The sequence below is a fragment of the Zootoca vivipara genome, chromosome 1 (genome assembly GCF_963506605.1).
Source record: "Zootoca vivipara chromosome 1, rZooViv1.1, whole genome shotgun sequence".
NCBI lineage: Eukaryota > Metazoa > Chordata > Lepidosauria > Squamata > Lacertidae > Zootoca > Zootoca vivipara.
Window position 1 is genome coordinate 104,124,148 of NC_083276.1, and position 14,034 is coordinate 104,138,181.

The following is a 14,034-nucleotide window of genomic DNA, read 5'->3' on the forward strand; positions in this document are numbered from 1 at the left end:
ACTGGGTTGTAAGTCGTGCTGAGAATGGACCCACTGACATTAATGAGGTAGATTCAAGTAACAGGTTTCCCTGGCAGAACCTCATGCAAGGAGTGCTGCTAACCCAACTGGGCTTTGCTCCTCTATTTCCCTATTTCCTCACCTGATTGGCTTGAGTGGGTTGGGAGAACCCACAAGACAGTGTATGGGGATGGGGGGAAATTTCTTCCGTCAGGCAAGGAGAAATGCTTGTGATGATTGAGTGGGGTCTCCTTAGCGCTACACTGAATTGCCACCCACTGGACCTTAGTTACGTCTTTTAATTTATATGGGTGGGATCCAACCAACTTCTTATATCTGTGGACTTTTTGAGTCCACGGCTCCCTTGACCAACTACATTCTTTCTGCGGCACCCTTGTGGGGCTCAGGAGCCCAGTTATGTCACCTCTCACACTTTTCCGAGCACCCTCCCTTGTGAAGTGTTCCCTCAGCCTCCTCTCCTCTGGCACTTCTTTAGTTTCGCTTTTACTTAGTGTCAGATCACCAGCATCCATAGAGGTGAATACCAGGTCTAAGGCATGTCCGCGGCTACGAGTTGGGCCAGACTTATTTGTAGAGCCTAATTGTCTGAATTGTGTTGTTAAAGCACCATTAGCTATGCTCTTTGTATTTGTAGACACTGCATATAAACATTTTATCAGTGAAACATCTGCTTGTTTCATTTTTTAGGTGCTAAATGAGCATTCAGCTCTTGTTCTGCACAACATGTAAGAACTGAATTTAAATCAGTGATTTGGATACTAAAGCTCTTTATCACGACTTTCCATTTTTAATCTCAAAGAAATGTTATGCAAAACAGTGTGCTGGATGTTGTTGTTGTTTTTTATAAAGTGCTGTACAGTAGCGATGGGATTTGTTGCTGGCGGTTGCACATGTACATTACTTATTTCTAGGCTTCATTTGGTATATTCCACAAATACTCTTCCAAGAAATCTTCCGTTATTATCCCTTCTTACATATAAGTTGTGCCACATGTTTAACAATGGAATGCAGGGCTTTTAGATTGTACGTGGGCAGAAATATGAGAAATGTAATAAGCACAAGCCCCACTGATCAGAAGGTCGGCAGTTCGAATCCCTGTGAGGGGGGTGAGCTCCTGTTGCTCGGTCCCAGCTCCTGCCAACCTAGCAGTTCAAAATCACGTCAAAGTGCAAGTACTGTAGATAAATAGGTACTGCTCCAGCGGGAAGGTAAACGGCGTTTCCGTGTGCTGCTCTGGTTCACCAGAAGCGGCTTTGTCATGCTGACCACATGACCCGGAAGCTGTATGCCGGCTCCCTTGGCCAGTAAAGCAAGATGAGCACCGCAACCCCAGAGTCGTTCGCGACTGGACCTAATGGTTGGGGTCTCTTTACCTTTTGCCTTTACTGCACAACTTGAGTACACTTATTTGGGAGGAAATTCCCTTGAGTTTCCAGGTAAGCATGCATAAATAACATTGCAACGAAAAAGACTCCCATTTGGCAGATATCAGAATCATGTAAAGAACCCTCAAAAAGCAGAAGAATTAATAACTGTATGGGATATAAAGAAATACATTTAGGTAAAGTAAGAAATGTGAACTGAGTTCAGTGACCAATAATTCTGTCCTCAGGATGAGGACAGAAATCATGTGCCAGTGGCGGGAGGTCTCATTAGCTGATCAGCAAGCCCAAGAGGCTCAGTGGTTTAACCCACAGCGCCCTATATTTCCCCTTCACTAAACCACTTACCAGTACATCCCGATTCAAGGCCACTGTGGGAATCAGAATGTGGATTACATGGGTGTTTTGGCTGATGCAGCAGGACCCATCTCAAATTGTTCTCCTCTAACTATGCTGTAAATGGTGAATGGGAAAACTGGGAGGAGATGAGCTGGGAGCTGACAGATATACAGGTGAAACTCGGAAAATCAGAATATTGTCGAAAAGTGCATTTGTTTCAGTAATGCAACTTGTTATTTTTTCTTTTTCTTTTAAATTTTACAAATGCTTTCTTTTGGAAATTCCACAGTAATAAAACAAATAGTTACAATAATACAAAAATAAACAAAAATAAACATTGCTATTACATTTCATTAATTACATTCCATTTATAGTTGACCCACCTAACGACAAATAATTACAATTACAACAAATAAAGGCTTGACATATCTTGCTTTGCATGTCATGCATCTATCTCATATATTGGTTTCACCTTTTAAGTTGCATTACTGAAATAAATGCACTTTTCGACGATATTCTAATTTTCCGAGTTTCACCTGTATATGTTTCTAATGAGGAAAATCCTTATACTCCACTTTTTCCCACCAGGTGGGCTCAAAGAAGCTCAAAGAAGATGTCCACATTTTAAAAATACATCAACAGTGTGCAATTATTGACAAAAGAAGCAAAACCTGCAAAAGAAAAAAAAACACTTTAAGAAAACCATATAAAGGAACAGCATAAGGTACATATTTATTTATTTATTTGTAGAGCTTTCTATATTGCGTCAACATATAAAATACCAGTGTAGTGTATATTTTAAGGCATGAAAGCATATATAATATGAAATGCGTAAAAACAGTGGAGCATCAAGATGGCTGTGTGATGCTACAAAGAAAGTTTGCAAGACTAAGTAAGTAAACTAAAGGCATTCAGATGAACACCTAACGCAGCTATGTTTTAGTCAAATGCCTGAAGGAATGCAGTGTCAGGACCTGAGAGATATCACTTGAGTGGACATTTCAGCACTATCCAAAAGGCTCTGCTCCTAGGAGCCACCAATCACACCACCAGTGGCCTCAGATGTTGACCTGAGCATGTGGGGAGATTAAGTCACTGGTATAAATCATGGGTACCTTTGTGGAGCCTAAGTTCTGCAGTCATGTTTGATAGATAAGACTACTCACACACTCCCGTTTACTCCAAGCAAAGAGATGGAGGGAGGTCTTGGTTGGGCCAAGGGGAGAGAATGTGCAGAGGGCTTTCAAAAAAAATTGCCACTTTGATGTTTAAAATGGCACCCAGTCAAAAAAGGTGTGATGCACATGTTAATATGCTAGGATCTGAAAGCAATTCAACAGATGGTTTTTAATATATAAGATATCTATGTGCATAATACTAGCAGCATTCAGAAGAGATTGCTAATTTGATGTTTTGAAACGCGCATGAGGTTGCCACACCATGAGACTTAGAGAGTTCCAAAAACCGCTCACTCTGTATCCTCTCTCTCAATAGGGAGATTTGATCTTTAAAACATTTTAGCTCAAACCAATTCTTTCCTCCTGCACCCTCCAACCCACGCAGTGACACCCTCGAGTCTCATGGGAAGAGACGACACCCAAAAGGTTTTGCTGTGCCCCACAGGGGGGAAAGGTCTCATCTGCGCTGGCCCCTATTTTCTACCCCAAATTCCCCTTTCTCTGCCTTTCTGGCTGCCACTCTCTGCCTTCTCTGTTTGGGCCCACAGCAGACTTTACGGCTAGTATCACCCCTCCTCCATTTGTGCCTTGGTCCCACTGCGTGATAATTATAGCCCACATTACTATGCACTTTGTGTCAAGAAAGTATATTTTAGTTGAGAAGGGAAACATATACGGAACCACTTATCCATGCCCGGGTGTGATGGAGCAGTGCTGTTGCTGCAGTGCTGGAATTTTGCAGCATTTCTTTCCTCCTTTGATGAAATTAAGGAAGTGGGTAGCTTCTGGTGCAATGTTTGCAACAGGCAGAGTGACAAAAAAAAAAGCAGCTACCCAGAAACTAGCAAGATCTCTCAATATTATTATTAATTATTATTTGGCAGGATTGGACTTCCACCAGCAGCACCCTATCAAATCCCTCCATTGGGTGACTCTGCTCTGCATTGGCGAGCGTCTAATCCTTTTCCACTTCAAGCTTCCCCTGTGCACACATTTCGATCTATGCTATTTATTTTCCCTGTAAGTGCCACTGCTCCGCCGTACAAGCTGGCACACACCGGCCTCCTGGGCGACCGCCGTGGCTTCTTTCTCTCTCTCTCCCCGGGAGCGAGATCTGCCCCGGGGGGCGAAGTGGGTGTGTGCGCGCGGAGTAGCGGAGACGGGGCCTCGGGGCCAAAGCCAGGTGGTGGGCGAGGCGAGGGCGCCCGGGGTAGGGTAGGGAGGGGTGGCCTTTGGCACTCTCGACGCCGGCGCCTCCTTCGACCCCTCGGCGCGAAATGAAGGGTCGGGAAAAGAAGGCAAGGGGCAGGCGGGGCTAAAGCAGAAGGTCCGCAGATGACCGCAGGCAGTAACTCACGCGCGCAGCCAGAGACGTCTTCTGCCGCCGCCTCGCCAACTCCCGCCTCCCACGAGCCTGAGGAGGGGGAAGAAACCCACGCGAGTCGTTTCCTCCGCGCAGGCTGAAGGGCGGCTGAGCAAGAGAGCAATGTGGATTGATCCATTCGCTTAGTGCTGAGCGGGTGGAAGGGAAGGGGGAAGGCGAAAAAGCAGCCTCGAGAGGGGAAGGACTCTCTCTCTCTCTCTCTCTACGCCCCCTCCCCTATTTTTTAATGTTATTTTTACACGCAGCTCCTTCGGCGGCGAAGAAGCCGTAGGAATGGGTGGCAGCAGAGCCGCGGCTGCTGCGCCCCAGTTGGTGGCAAGGCGCCTCTAAGGGACTCTCCTCCTCCTCCTCCTCCTCTCTCCCTCGGGGACGCACGCCATACGCGGCGCGCACCCCCAGAGCAACTCCTCAGGCGCGACGAAGCAGCTCGCTCTCGGAGTGTTTTTTGTCCCCTGTCCCCCCGCTTCTGAGGGAAGGAAGGACGGCAAGAAGAGGAGGAAGAGGCTGGGAAGAAGAGGACCTGCCCAGAGATGCCTTTGTGCCCGCGAGAGGCGAGGAAAGGGCGCCAAAAAGCGGCCGCCCGCCTGGCGGACTGCGGCTAGTTTGTGCCGAATCCGCCGCCTCTCTTCTCGCCTCCCCCACCCCACCCGCGCAACTTCCAGGAGCGGATTAGGAAGAGGAGGACGATGCCCGATTGAGCTGCCTGCTGCTGGAAGGTAAAAAGATAAAGTGATGGTGATACCCTTGCTCCTCCTGTACGTGGCGGGGTCCTGCTGGGTTTGAGTAGGGGAAGGAAGAGTTGATTTCTCCCCCCAAAAGAGGGAGACGGGGTGGGTGGGGTGGGGAGGGGAAAGAAAGAAGGTGGTCCAAAAGAGCAAATGTGTTTGTGTGTATTGGAAACAAGGGGAGGGAAACAAAAGTAAGAGAGAGGAGAGGAGAGGAGGAAGGTTGGAGAAGAGAAAAGAGGGAAGGGTGCAGCAGTCATACCAAGTCCTACCACCTTCTTTCTTTCTTTCTCTCCTCCCTCCCCCCCCCAACCCTACAAACTGTGGATTGGCGACACTGGCTAGCCTGGGTGTATTATGTCTGCACTGCGAAGGAAATTTGGGGACGACTACCAGGTAGTGACCACCTCGTCCAGTGGCTCTGGTTTCCACCAGCAGCAGGCGCCGGCACACAAGAAGAAGCGCCAGCGGTTTGTGGACAAGAACGGCCGGTGCAACGTGCAACATGGCAACCTGGGCAGTGAGACGAGCCGCTACCTGTCAGACCTGTTCACCACCTTGGTGGACCTCAAGTGGCGCTGGAACCTCTTCATCTTCATCCTCACCTATACGGTGGCCTGGCTTTTCATGGCCTCCATGTGGTGGGTCATTGCCTACATGCGAGGTGACTTGAACAAAGCCCATGACGAGAAGTACACTCCTTGCGTGGCCAACGTCTACAACTTCCCCTCCGCCTTCCTCTTCTTCATAGAGACAGAGGCCACCATTGGTTATGGCTACCGATACATTACGGACAAATGTCCGGAGGGCATCATCCTTTTCCTGTTCCAGTCCATCCTGGGTTCCATTGTGGATGCATTTCTCATTGGCTGCATGTTCATCAAGATGTCCCAACCTAAGAAAAGGGCAGAGACGCTGATGTTCAGCGAACATGCTGCCATCTCCATGAGAGATGGCAAGCTCACCCTCATGTTCAGGGTGGGCAACCTCCGCAACAGTCACATGGTCTCTGCACAGATCCGCTGCAAACTCCTCAAAGTAAGTTCAAGGCTCTCTTTCTTGTCATCTGTGCTAACCACACATGCACGTTCCTCTCTACATTTCATATTTTTTTTCCAAGTTTGCACTCTACACCTTTCTTCATTAAACGAGATTTCATTGAAGCATTCATGCCTCCCTTTTTGCCTTTTGCTCACCTCTTATGGTGTCTCCTTTGCCTCCATGCAGTCTTCAACACTTTTAAGTTTGTTGGATCTGCTGTGCTTTTTCATTAGAACCTCAAGGTCTACCAACCAGAGCCAGGTGTTGAGACATACTGTATACGTTAAAGGAAAGAAGAGGGTGCCTCTGCCCATATCGTTTTGAGCCTTGGAATTGGTTTTCAGTACCAGAGCTCCTAGTCATTTTAGACAAAAGTCCACTCCTCAATAGCTTTCTTCATTTAAGCTGCTTCATTTTGGTGGGGAAAGTCATTTTGTTGCTGTTGTTAAGCAACGAAGAGTAAGAAACTTTTGCAATCAGATTTCAAATCTACTAGCAGATCCCGATCAATCTACTTTCTGCCCACCCTATGGAGATCTCTCGGCACTTCCTTTCCTTGGTTTTCCAGCTCTAGCGCAGTTGCATTGTCATTTCTCATCAGTTCTCTTCAGCGAATATCCCCTGCCTGTCTGTGGTTCCTTTCTCCTTGTAGTCCCTACAGCACCTTTAAAAGGCATGGATTCCTTCATATCTTTCCCAGTTCTCAGGGCATACCCCCTTTCCACAGGCAAATTCCAAAAACTGGAATTCACAATAAACTCTGAGACATCCAGCCTTTAAATCAAGACTCCCCTACCTGCTTCTTTTTGTAGTACTGTGTGAAACAGTCCACCAGCATGTTACCTGTTTAGAATCCTTTAAATCCATTAAACCAGTTATTCTTATAAGTAAAATGGAAATATTCTTGCCCCCCCTGGAGTGTTTGGTGCAGTTTAATAGAACAAGAACAATATGTTTTTCAGAGTGCAATCCTTCAATTGAAAATATTGATCACCCCCACATCATAAAGGTCAACTGAGTTCAGTGGAGTATGGGTGACAAATAGTGATGTCACATGTACCTTCGAAGGACTCGTTTTTTCTACATCCAGAATATTGCTTTGCCTCTGTTTTAAGACCGATCAGATAAACAGAACCCACAATCTAGAGTTGCTCCAATAGCCTCAGGTCAAAATAATATTCTCCACCGGCCACATCTATGTACACAGTTAGCTTGCTTAAATGTATACCATGTGATCTGAATGTTCTAAAGCACCATATACCGTAGATGTATTATCATCACTGTCCTTGAGGGTCTGTGTATAGGAGTATAGCTACAGCCTTTTAAACACCCAGTTAAAATACTGTCTACTGTACATGGTTATATAATAACAAATAAGGGCAGTTCATGCCACCGAGGCTTTGTGAGATGCAGTGCTGTCTATCTCCTAATTGTTGGGACTGCTCTATAAGCTCTCACGCTCTTCCCTTCCCTAGTTCTTCCTTCCTTTCCATTTTGGAGTTAACTACAGTTACACCTGTTGTGGCATTTTCACTACCCTGAATCAGTGCCAAACTGCATTTTGCAGTCGTGATTAAAGGCAGGTTTGCAAACTGTTTGGGCTAACTATGGCTAGAGTGAATACTGGTGCAGAAAGTAATGCTAAGCTTAGCGTGGAGGAGATCAAAAATAGATTAATGATGAAAGACTATTGTGACAATAAAATCTAGAGCTCTTTGTTGAGAGGGACATGTTCTTCTCTGGTTTTGTAATTCTTGAAGGCTGCTGTAACAAGAATCCCCCCCCCATTCTGCTAGGTTTCCCCCCAAACACTCTTTCAAGACTTTGTGGTAGAGGCTTAATGGGGCTGAAAGTCTTATTGCATTTTAAGTTGATGGAGATAACACTGGCTTCCTGGGACTCTCATTGTGGGTACTAGTGTCACTCATGAATGAAGATTGTGAAGAGAAAGTTCCATATAGGTTTGAGTAGGTTGCCCACATTGCTTTTTAGCACTGTGGGCTAGATGGGACTTTTATTAATAGTAATTGAATCCGAACCCCTAAACATCAATACAACATCCAAGAGTGAAGAAATTCAAAACATTAAGAAAGAGGTCAACAATAGTTAAACCTTTGTGTGCTCAAGGAGTCACTGGTTCAATGAAACTTTTAGTGACACGCCTAGTTCTTAATTGATTGGATAATGAAAAGTAAATTACAATAAATTTAGGAAAGTGGACCATGACATAGCACACCCCAAGCTATTATTTATTAAAAGATGATCCTTAGCTGCATTAGGATAAAATTCATAACTGTGATAAAAAATGCATGAAGAACTATTGCAGCTTTTCCTACCAAGACATACTTAAAAAAAACAAAACCTGGAAATTTCCACTAATAAGCATTGTAGTCACAACTTTCCAGTTTCCATGTAGAGAAGTAGCTTTTTATCGGCAATGTAAATCAGTAAACTAAATTGCAGGTTCAGTATCCTCATTAGTATTTGTCTGGAGGGCACCGACATATACCACAGAATGGACTTTCATTATTAGGCTGTAATAACCAATTATGAAGTACAGACGATGGAATTTAGCACAACCCTGAATTTAAATTAATTATTTCCCCGAGTTCTGATTTGCGTCGCACACCAGTTACCATGCTGATTGATACATTATGAAGTTGCTCCTTTCTATAACATTGAGATGTCTCTGCATATGATTTACTAGACAGCTGAAGCAGCTTTCTAGAGTTAGGCAGTCGCTCAGAAAATGTGATCAACTTTATAGGAGGGAACCATACTTCGCAGCTACATAGCTGTGTAGTCTACGCTTGTCCAATGAGTAGATTGTTTCAGAATATCTTTAAGGATATATTCATTTTAACTCTTCTGAACATGTGTGGGTGGGGAAAAAGGGGATTTAGACCCAAAGCATTAAGAATTTAATGTTGTATTTTAAATGTGTACAGTGTCTATCTATCTTTCATACTATATGCTGTGCCCATTAACACAGAATGATAGTTGCACAGATGTCATGCTTGTGTGTGAAAGCTGAATTGCTGAACAACCCCAAGAAAAGAAAATAGTAAATTGTGGATGACATACTTTAGGGTGGAGTAAAGGATTTAATGCTTAAGAAGCATCACAGCAAATTCAATAAAGTGAAATCTAGATCCAATGTCAAAGTGGCAGTTATCTTTCCCCTCATCTCTTGACTACAGAGAGCAATGTGATATATGTTTGTTGAAAATAATTTGAGGTTGAACAAATTAGGATTGTAAGGACATCATATTTGGAAAAGTTAGCATAGAATATGCATTTATTTTGCAAGTATGAGATCTCAAAGGAACCCATTCAATCATCTTAATGTTCAGTTCATACACTCTCTCTCTTTTTTTTAAAGAAAACACTGTCATGTTGGTGAAGCAAGGTTCAGAAAACATGAATCACAGTGAATGGCACCTTAATTTGGGTGGTATAGTTTGTGAAGCTAGGTATTAACAGTAGATGAAGAGAGATAATTCACACTAAAGGGCCTGAGTTAGATGGTGGAGAGAGAGTAAATTGCATACAGGGAGATGGAGCGTTGCAGTGGGGTTAGTTCTATTTTATTCTAAAACATATTTATGTGTTCTAAAATTTATACCCAATCAGCAATTCAGGAATGGCTCTAATTGGTGGGTTCTCTTATTCACACCCTTGTGAAATAAATAGGGCCAGGCAAGGATACGGCAATGTTCACAGGCTGTTGTCATTCAATTTGGTGGGGTTTCCCTTCAAGTTAAGAAAACAATGTGGAAAGAAAGAAATTAAGTTCCCCAAGAATGATATTAATGAAAATAGTTGGGTTGTATCCAAATATGTCATATTCAGAGTATGACAGAGCAGTCCTAAGTTCCCCATTTCTGCTTCCTCGTTAGATAGGTTGTGGGGAGCAGGTGGATTGGGCCAGATCCCTGTGCCAGCTCTAGTCTGGCATAATGATCAGGTCCACGTAAGGCCTGATGCCAACTGTTGCTGGCTGTGAGAGCCATTCAGGATCCAGTGGTAGGGACTTCTGCGCTCAGTCTAAACCCTTTTGCAGCCTGGCATACAGATGGTGGTGGTTTGATTGATTGAAGCCTTTTCCATGCACCATTGATTTCAGTGGAACAACTCTGAGTGTGACTTAGCCCAATACAACCCCCATGTATTTGATCAGCTGATATGAATTACAAGCAACTCCTCATTTACACGGAGGTTGTGTTCCAAGGCCCTGTACACATTACTGGGATGTGCTGAATCCCACCCTTTTCTGCCCCCGCCCCGCCACCTTGCAGTATCAGTGGTCATGCGTGTTCCAATCACACATGGGGAGTTGCCTGTAGTTTTAGAACTGCTGTTTTAAAATATTTCAAGCTTAGCCGTATGTTTGGCCAAAATCACCTGCCTAATTAACAATGTCTGCTTATACTGCTGCATGTTAACTGTAGTTGTACGCCTAAGTTCCAAAAAAGAGTAGCAAATGTTTCTGAATACAGTTGCTGCCTGATAGCAGTAGATGCCGGAGGAAATAGAAGCAATATCGGAATTAATAGAAACATTCACCAAGAGTAGAAAGTGTGGCATGTGGTGGATAGAGTATTTCCTCAGGGTTCAACTTCTCACTGTATCATAGTCACTGAATATTCTTGGGTATTTCAACAACTTTCAGCCTAACTTATTCACAACATTATAGTGAGAATAACATGGTGTAACACCATGTAAAGCATGCCGTGTCCCTTGAAAAAAAGACAAATTAATATAATAATTGAATATAAATAGAACTGAAAGAAAACGGACAACAAATTCTTAGTCTGAATAACTTCAGAGATTGGTCAAGGGTCATAAGAAGTTCTTCAGCACACACCCCTCAAATAATAATAGTAAAAATAAACAAAGGTAGATGCATCCAGCTATATCCGTTCTAGACTGTTTCCCTTACCAAACTAATGTTCACCTTTGAAGTCTCTCTTGTGGTCTTCTCCTGGCTCTTACCTGCCCAACACTACTATCTAACACTTTTTAAAGGTTTCGGGCCTTTCTCTGTCTTGCAGCTCTTCAATTTTCTGATTCCATGACTAATTTCCCCTATTTCCCTATCTTCTAGTTTGACCGTATTTTCATTTTTCCTGCCAACATTTTAGGGATGTTGCCAATCAGAAAGGGAATAGTTTCTGTTTCCCATTAACTGCAAGGTTCCTAGGTTGTGAAGCCTTGACCCTTCTTTGCAAAGCGCCCACTAGCAAACCTTTGACCTTCCTGTGCTCCACTTCCCCTCTGAACTTTTAACTCTCCTGTGGTAGAGAGCACCTGAAGCAGGAAGGAACCATTTCATAGCAACCAAATAGAACACGAAATGGTGGAACAGTATCATTTAGTCACACACTGACAGAATTGTTCAAGTTCCAGAGCCGTTCAAGGAACCCTTCCCAGTAATTCAGATACTGGACTGTTTCATACCGAAATGCAGAACAATTGCAGTTGCCTCTTGTCCTACAGTGACACAACTAAAAATGATGTACACACTTTTCTTTCGCTTGTTTTAGCAGCCACATCATGACACCCAACAATTCTCCAAAGCTCATGAGCTGCTGAACGTTTAATTATAGTAAGATGTATTTATAAATAATTCATGCATGTTCTGTAATGTTTGGCTCCTTCCCTCCTCCCTTTAAAAACAGCATTTCTGCATGATCTTTTTGTTTGGATTTTCTCTTGGATGATTGATAGTGGGAATTGTTGGCAAGGATGTGACTTGCTGTCACTCTCTTTAAACTCACTGTATTAGCTTGTGATTTCTCTCTCTCTTTTTCTTTCTCCATGTTTTACATAGTCTCGGCAAACCCCTGAGGGTGAATTTCTCCCCCTCGATCAACTTGAACTGGATGTAGGTTTTAGCACAGGGGCAGACCAACTTTTTCTTGTTTCGCCACTTACAATCTGCCATGTGATAGATTCCAAAAGCCCCTTCTATGACCTTTCTCAACGAAGCATGCAGACGGAACAATTTGAGATTGTTGTCATCCTAGAGGGCATCGTGGAAACAACTGGTGAGTACAGTGATCTCAAAGTTGCTCAAACCACATGTTTGTGTTTGTGTTCAAATATTATTCCTCCCTACCTTGGCACTAAAGGCAAATAAAACAAAAGGTTATTTATTAATGTTGATATTGCATTAACACACAGTAGGTTGTACATGAGGTAACCGAGTTGATGCTTTGGATTTGCTTTCCCTGCCTCCAAGACATAGTATGATAATAGGTGCCTGATAGATCTGTCCTGGGCAGGTGAGGGGAATTCATAGGAATTCTAATTCTAATTCTAATTCCAGTATTTTCCACGCAGCCCTGTTTAGAGAAGCTTTTAATGTTTGATGGATTACTGTATTTTAATATTTTGTTGGAAGCCACCAGAGTGGCTGGGGAAGCCCAGCCATATGGACGGGTATTAATAATAATCATAATCATAATTTTCCAGAAACACTGCTATGGAGACTTCAGATCAGAATACACATTACAAAACCACAAATATAGACCAGAGCTGAATTGTAATTGTGCAGAGGTTGTAGAATTGAGCCCCACCTCTTTAGTAATATGTTAATTAGGGATTTTGTTGCTGCTACAAGTGATGAGTCTAAGTTGTGGTCCTCTGAGTGTTTAAAATGTTGTGCTGTCTTTTAAATCTGTTTTTAGAAACTGTGTTCAAATGGTTTTATTGTATTGTAACCTGCTCTGGTGTCATGATGAAAGGTGGACTTGGATTTTTCTTGCAAGTAATTAATTAGCCTCACTTTGTGAAATTTGGCTGGAGAATGTAAGAAATAATAATCTTTTGCATTCACTGTAGCAGATATGGATTAACTTTGGGTGCGCATACAACCTTCAAATTATCTGCAGTGGTTAGCTCCGGATCCCCTTACACCAACCTTGCATGGAGCAAAGGAGTGGGTTCCAATGCTAGAGAAAGTTGTCTGTCTGGTTAATGCAAAGCATATTACTACAGATATGTGCTTATCCCTCCAAGCTATATCATGCTCTGATCAAGGGGAGCAGTTTAGAGCCTGTTAGTGCTTCTTACCTCTGTTTGGTCTATCCCCACTTGCTTCCTACGGTAGTATGTCAAATATGTTTATGCTACTACAACAAATGAGCCCCTCCAGTTATTCTTTGTGTTTTGTTTCAGTCGAAATCCAGAGTTGTGTGAAGGCCACACCAGTTCCGCTTGCTTTGGTGGTTAGGATGTTGCTTGTTTTGTATCCCTGTTCACTTTTTGATAGTAGGATAAAACAATTCAGACTGTAGTAGAAATGAAAGGGGAAACTACTGGAGCTCAGAAACCTAATCAATATGGTTATTAGCAATTGTAGCTGGAGAATTGGAGTTGAGTGTAGAATCAAAGGCAGCTAATAATATACCTAACGGAGAAAGGGATGGTGCTGTAAGTTGACAGAGATGAAAACGGAAACTGATTTCATGCAGGAGACGTATACATTGGGTTTCTGTGCTATAGATTGATTTTATTGAATATGTTTCAGAGAAGAGAAATGGCCAGTGATATATAGGTAAGGAAGCTAAATCCAAATTACAATGTGGGTTCATTCAGTGTACATTCATTAAACCAAGAAGGTTCGGAAAGTTAATTTTAGCAGTAAATATAGTGGGCATTCTGATACCTTGATGAACTGCTTGCCCCAGATTGAGCTTTGCTATTTCCTTCCTTTGAGCGTGGAGACCAAGCATCCTCTAAATGTCTTGACAATGATAGTGTTTTAACAGTTGCAATTGTTACCAAGGAAATCCTGATTTATAGTCATGAATATCGTGGGGCAGTTCCAAGGTGGAAGTGGCTGTTACCCCATTGAGCCACATCTCAGGGTGGACCTGGTTTGGATGTGAAAACATTGTAAAACAGTGTCTGTAAGCCTATACAGGTACATACTTTCCTGGTAGTAAGCCGTTTCACTC

At 43.2% G+C, this 14,034-nt stretch overlaps 1 protein-coding gene across 1 annotated transcript in view; it reads left to right on the forward strand.

The window, feature by feature from the left end:
* The first annotated feature begins 4,120 nt into the window (after nucleotides 1–4,120).
* Nucleotides 4,121–14,034, forward strand: part of KCNJ3 (potassium inwardly rectifying channel subfamily J member 3) — a 113,503-nt gene continuing 103,589 nt past the window's right edge. The window contains exons 1-3 of the mRNA XM_035131749.2: nucleotides 4,121–5,020; nucleotides 5,375–6,067; nucleotides 11,904–12,120. Coding sequence (XP_034987640.1) covers nucleotides 5,387–6,067; nucleotides 11,904–12,120 — 898 coding nt within the window. The 5' untranslated portion in view covers nucleotides 4,121–5,020; nucleotides 5,375–5,386. The remainder of the gene's footprint in view (nucleotides 5,021–5,374; nucleotides 6,068–11,903; nucleotides 12,121–14,034) is intronic.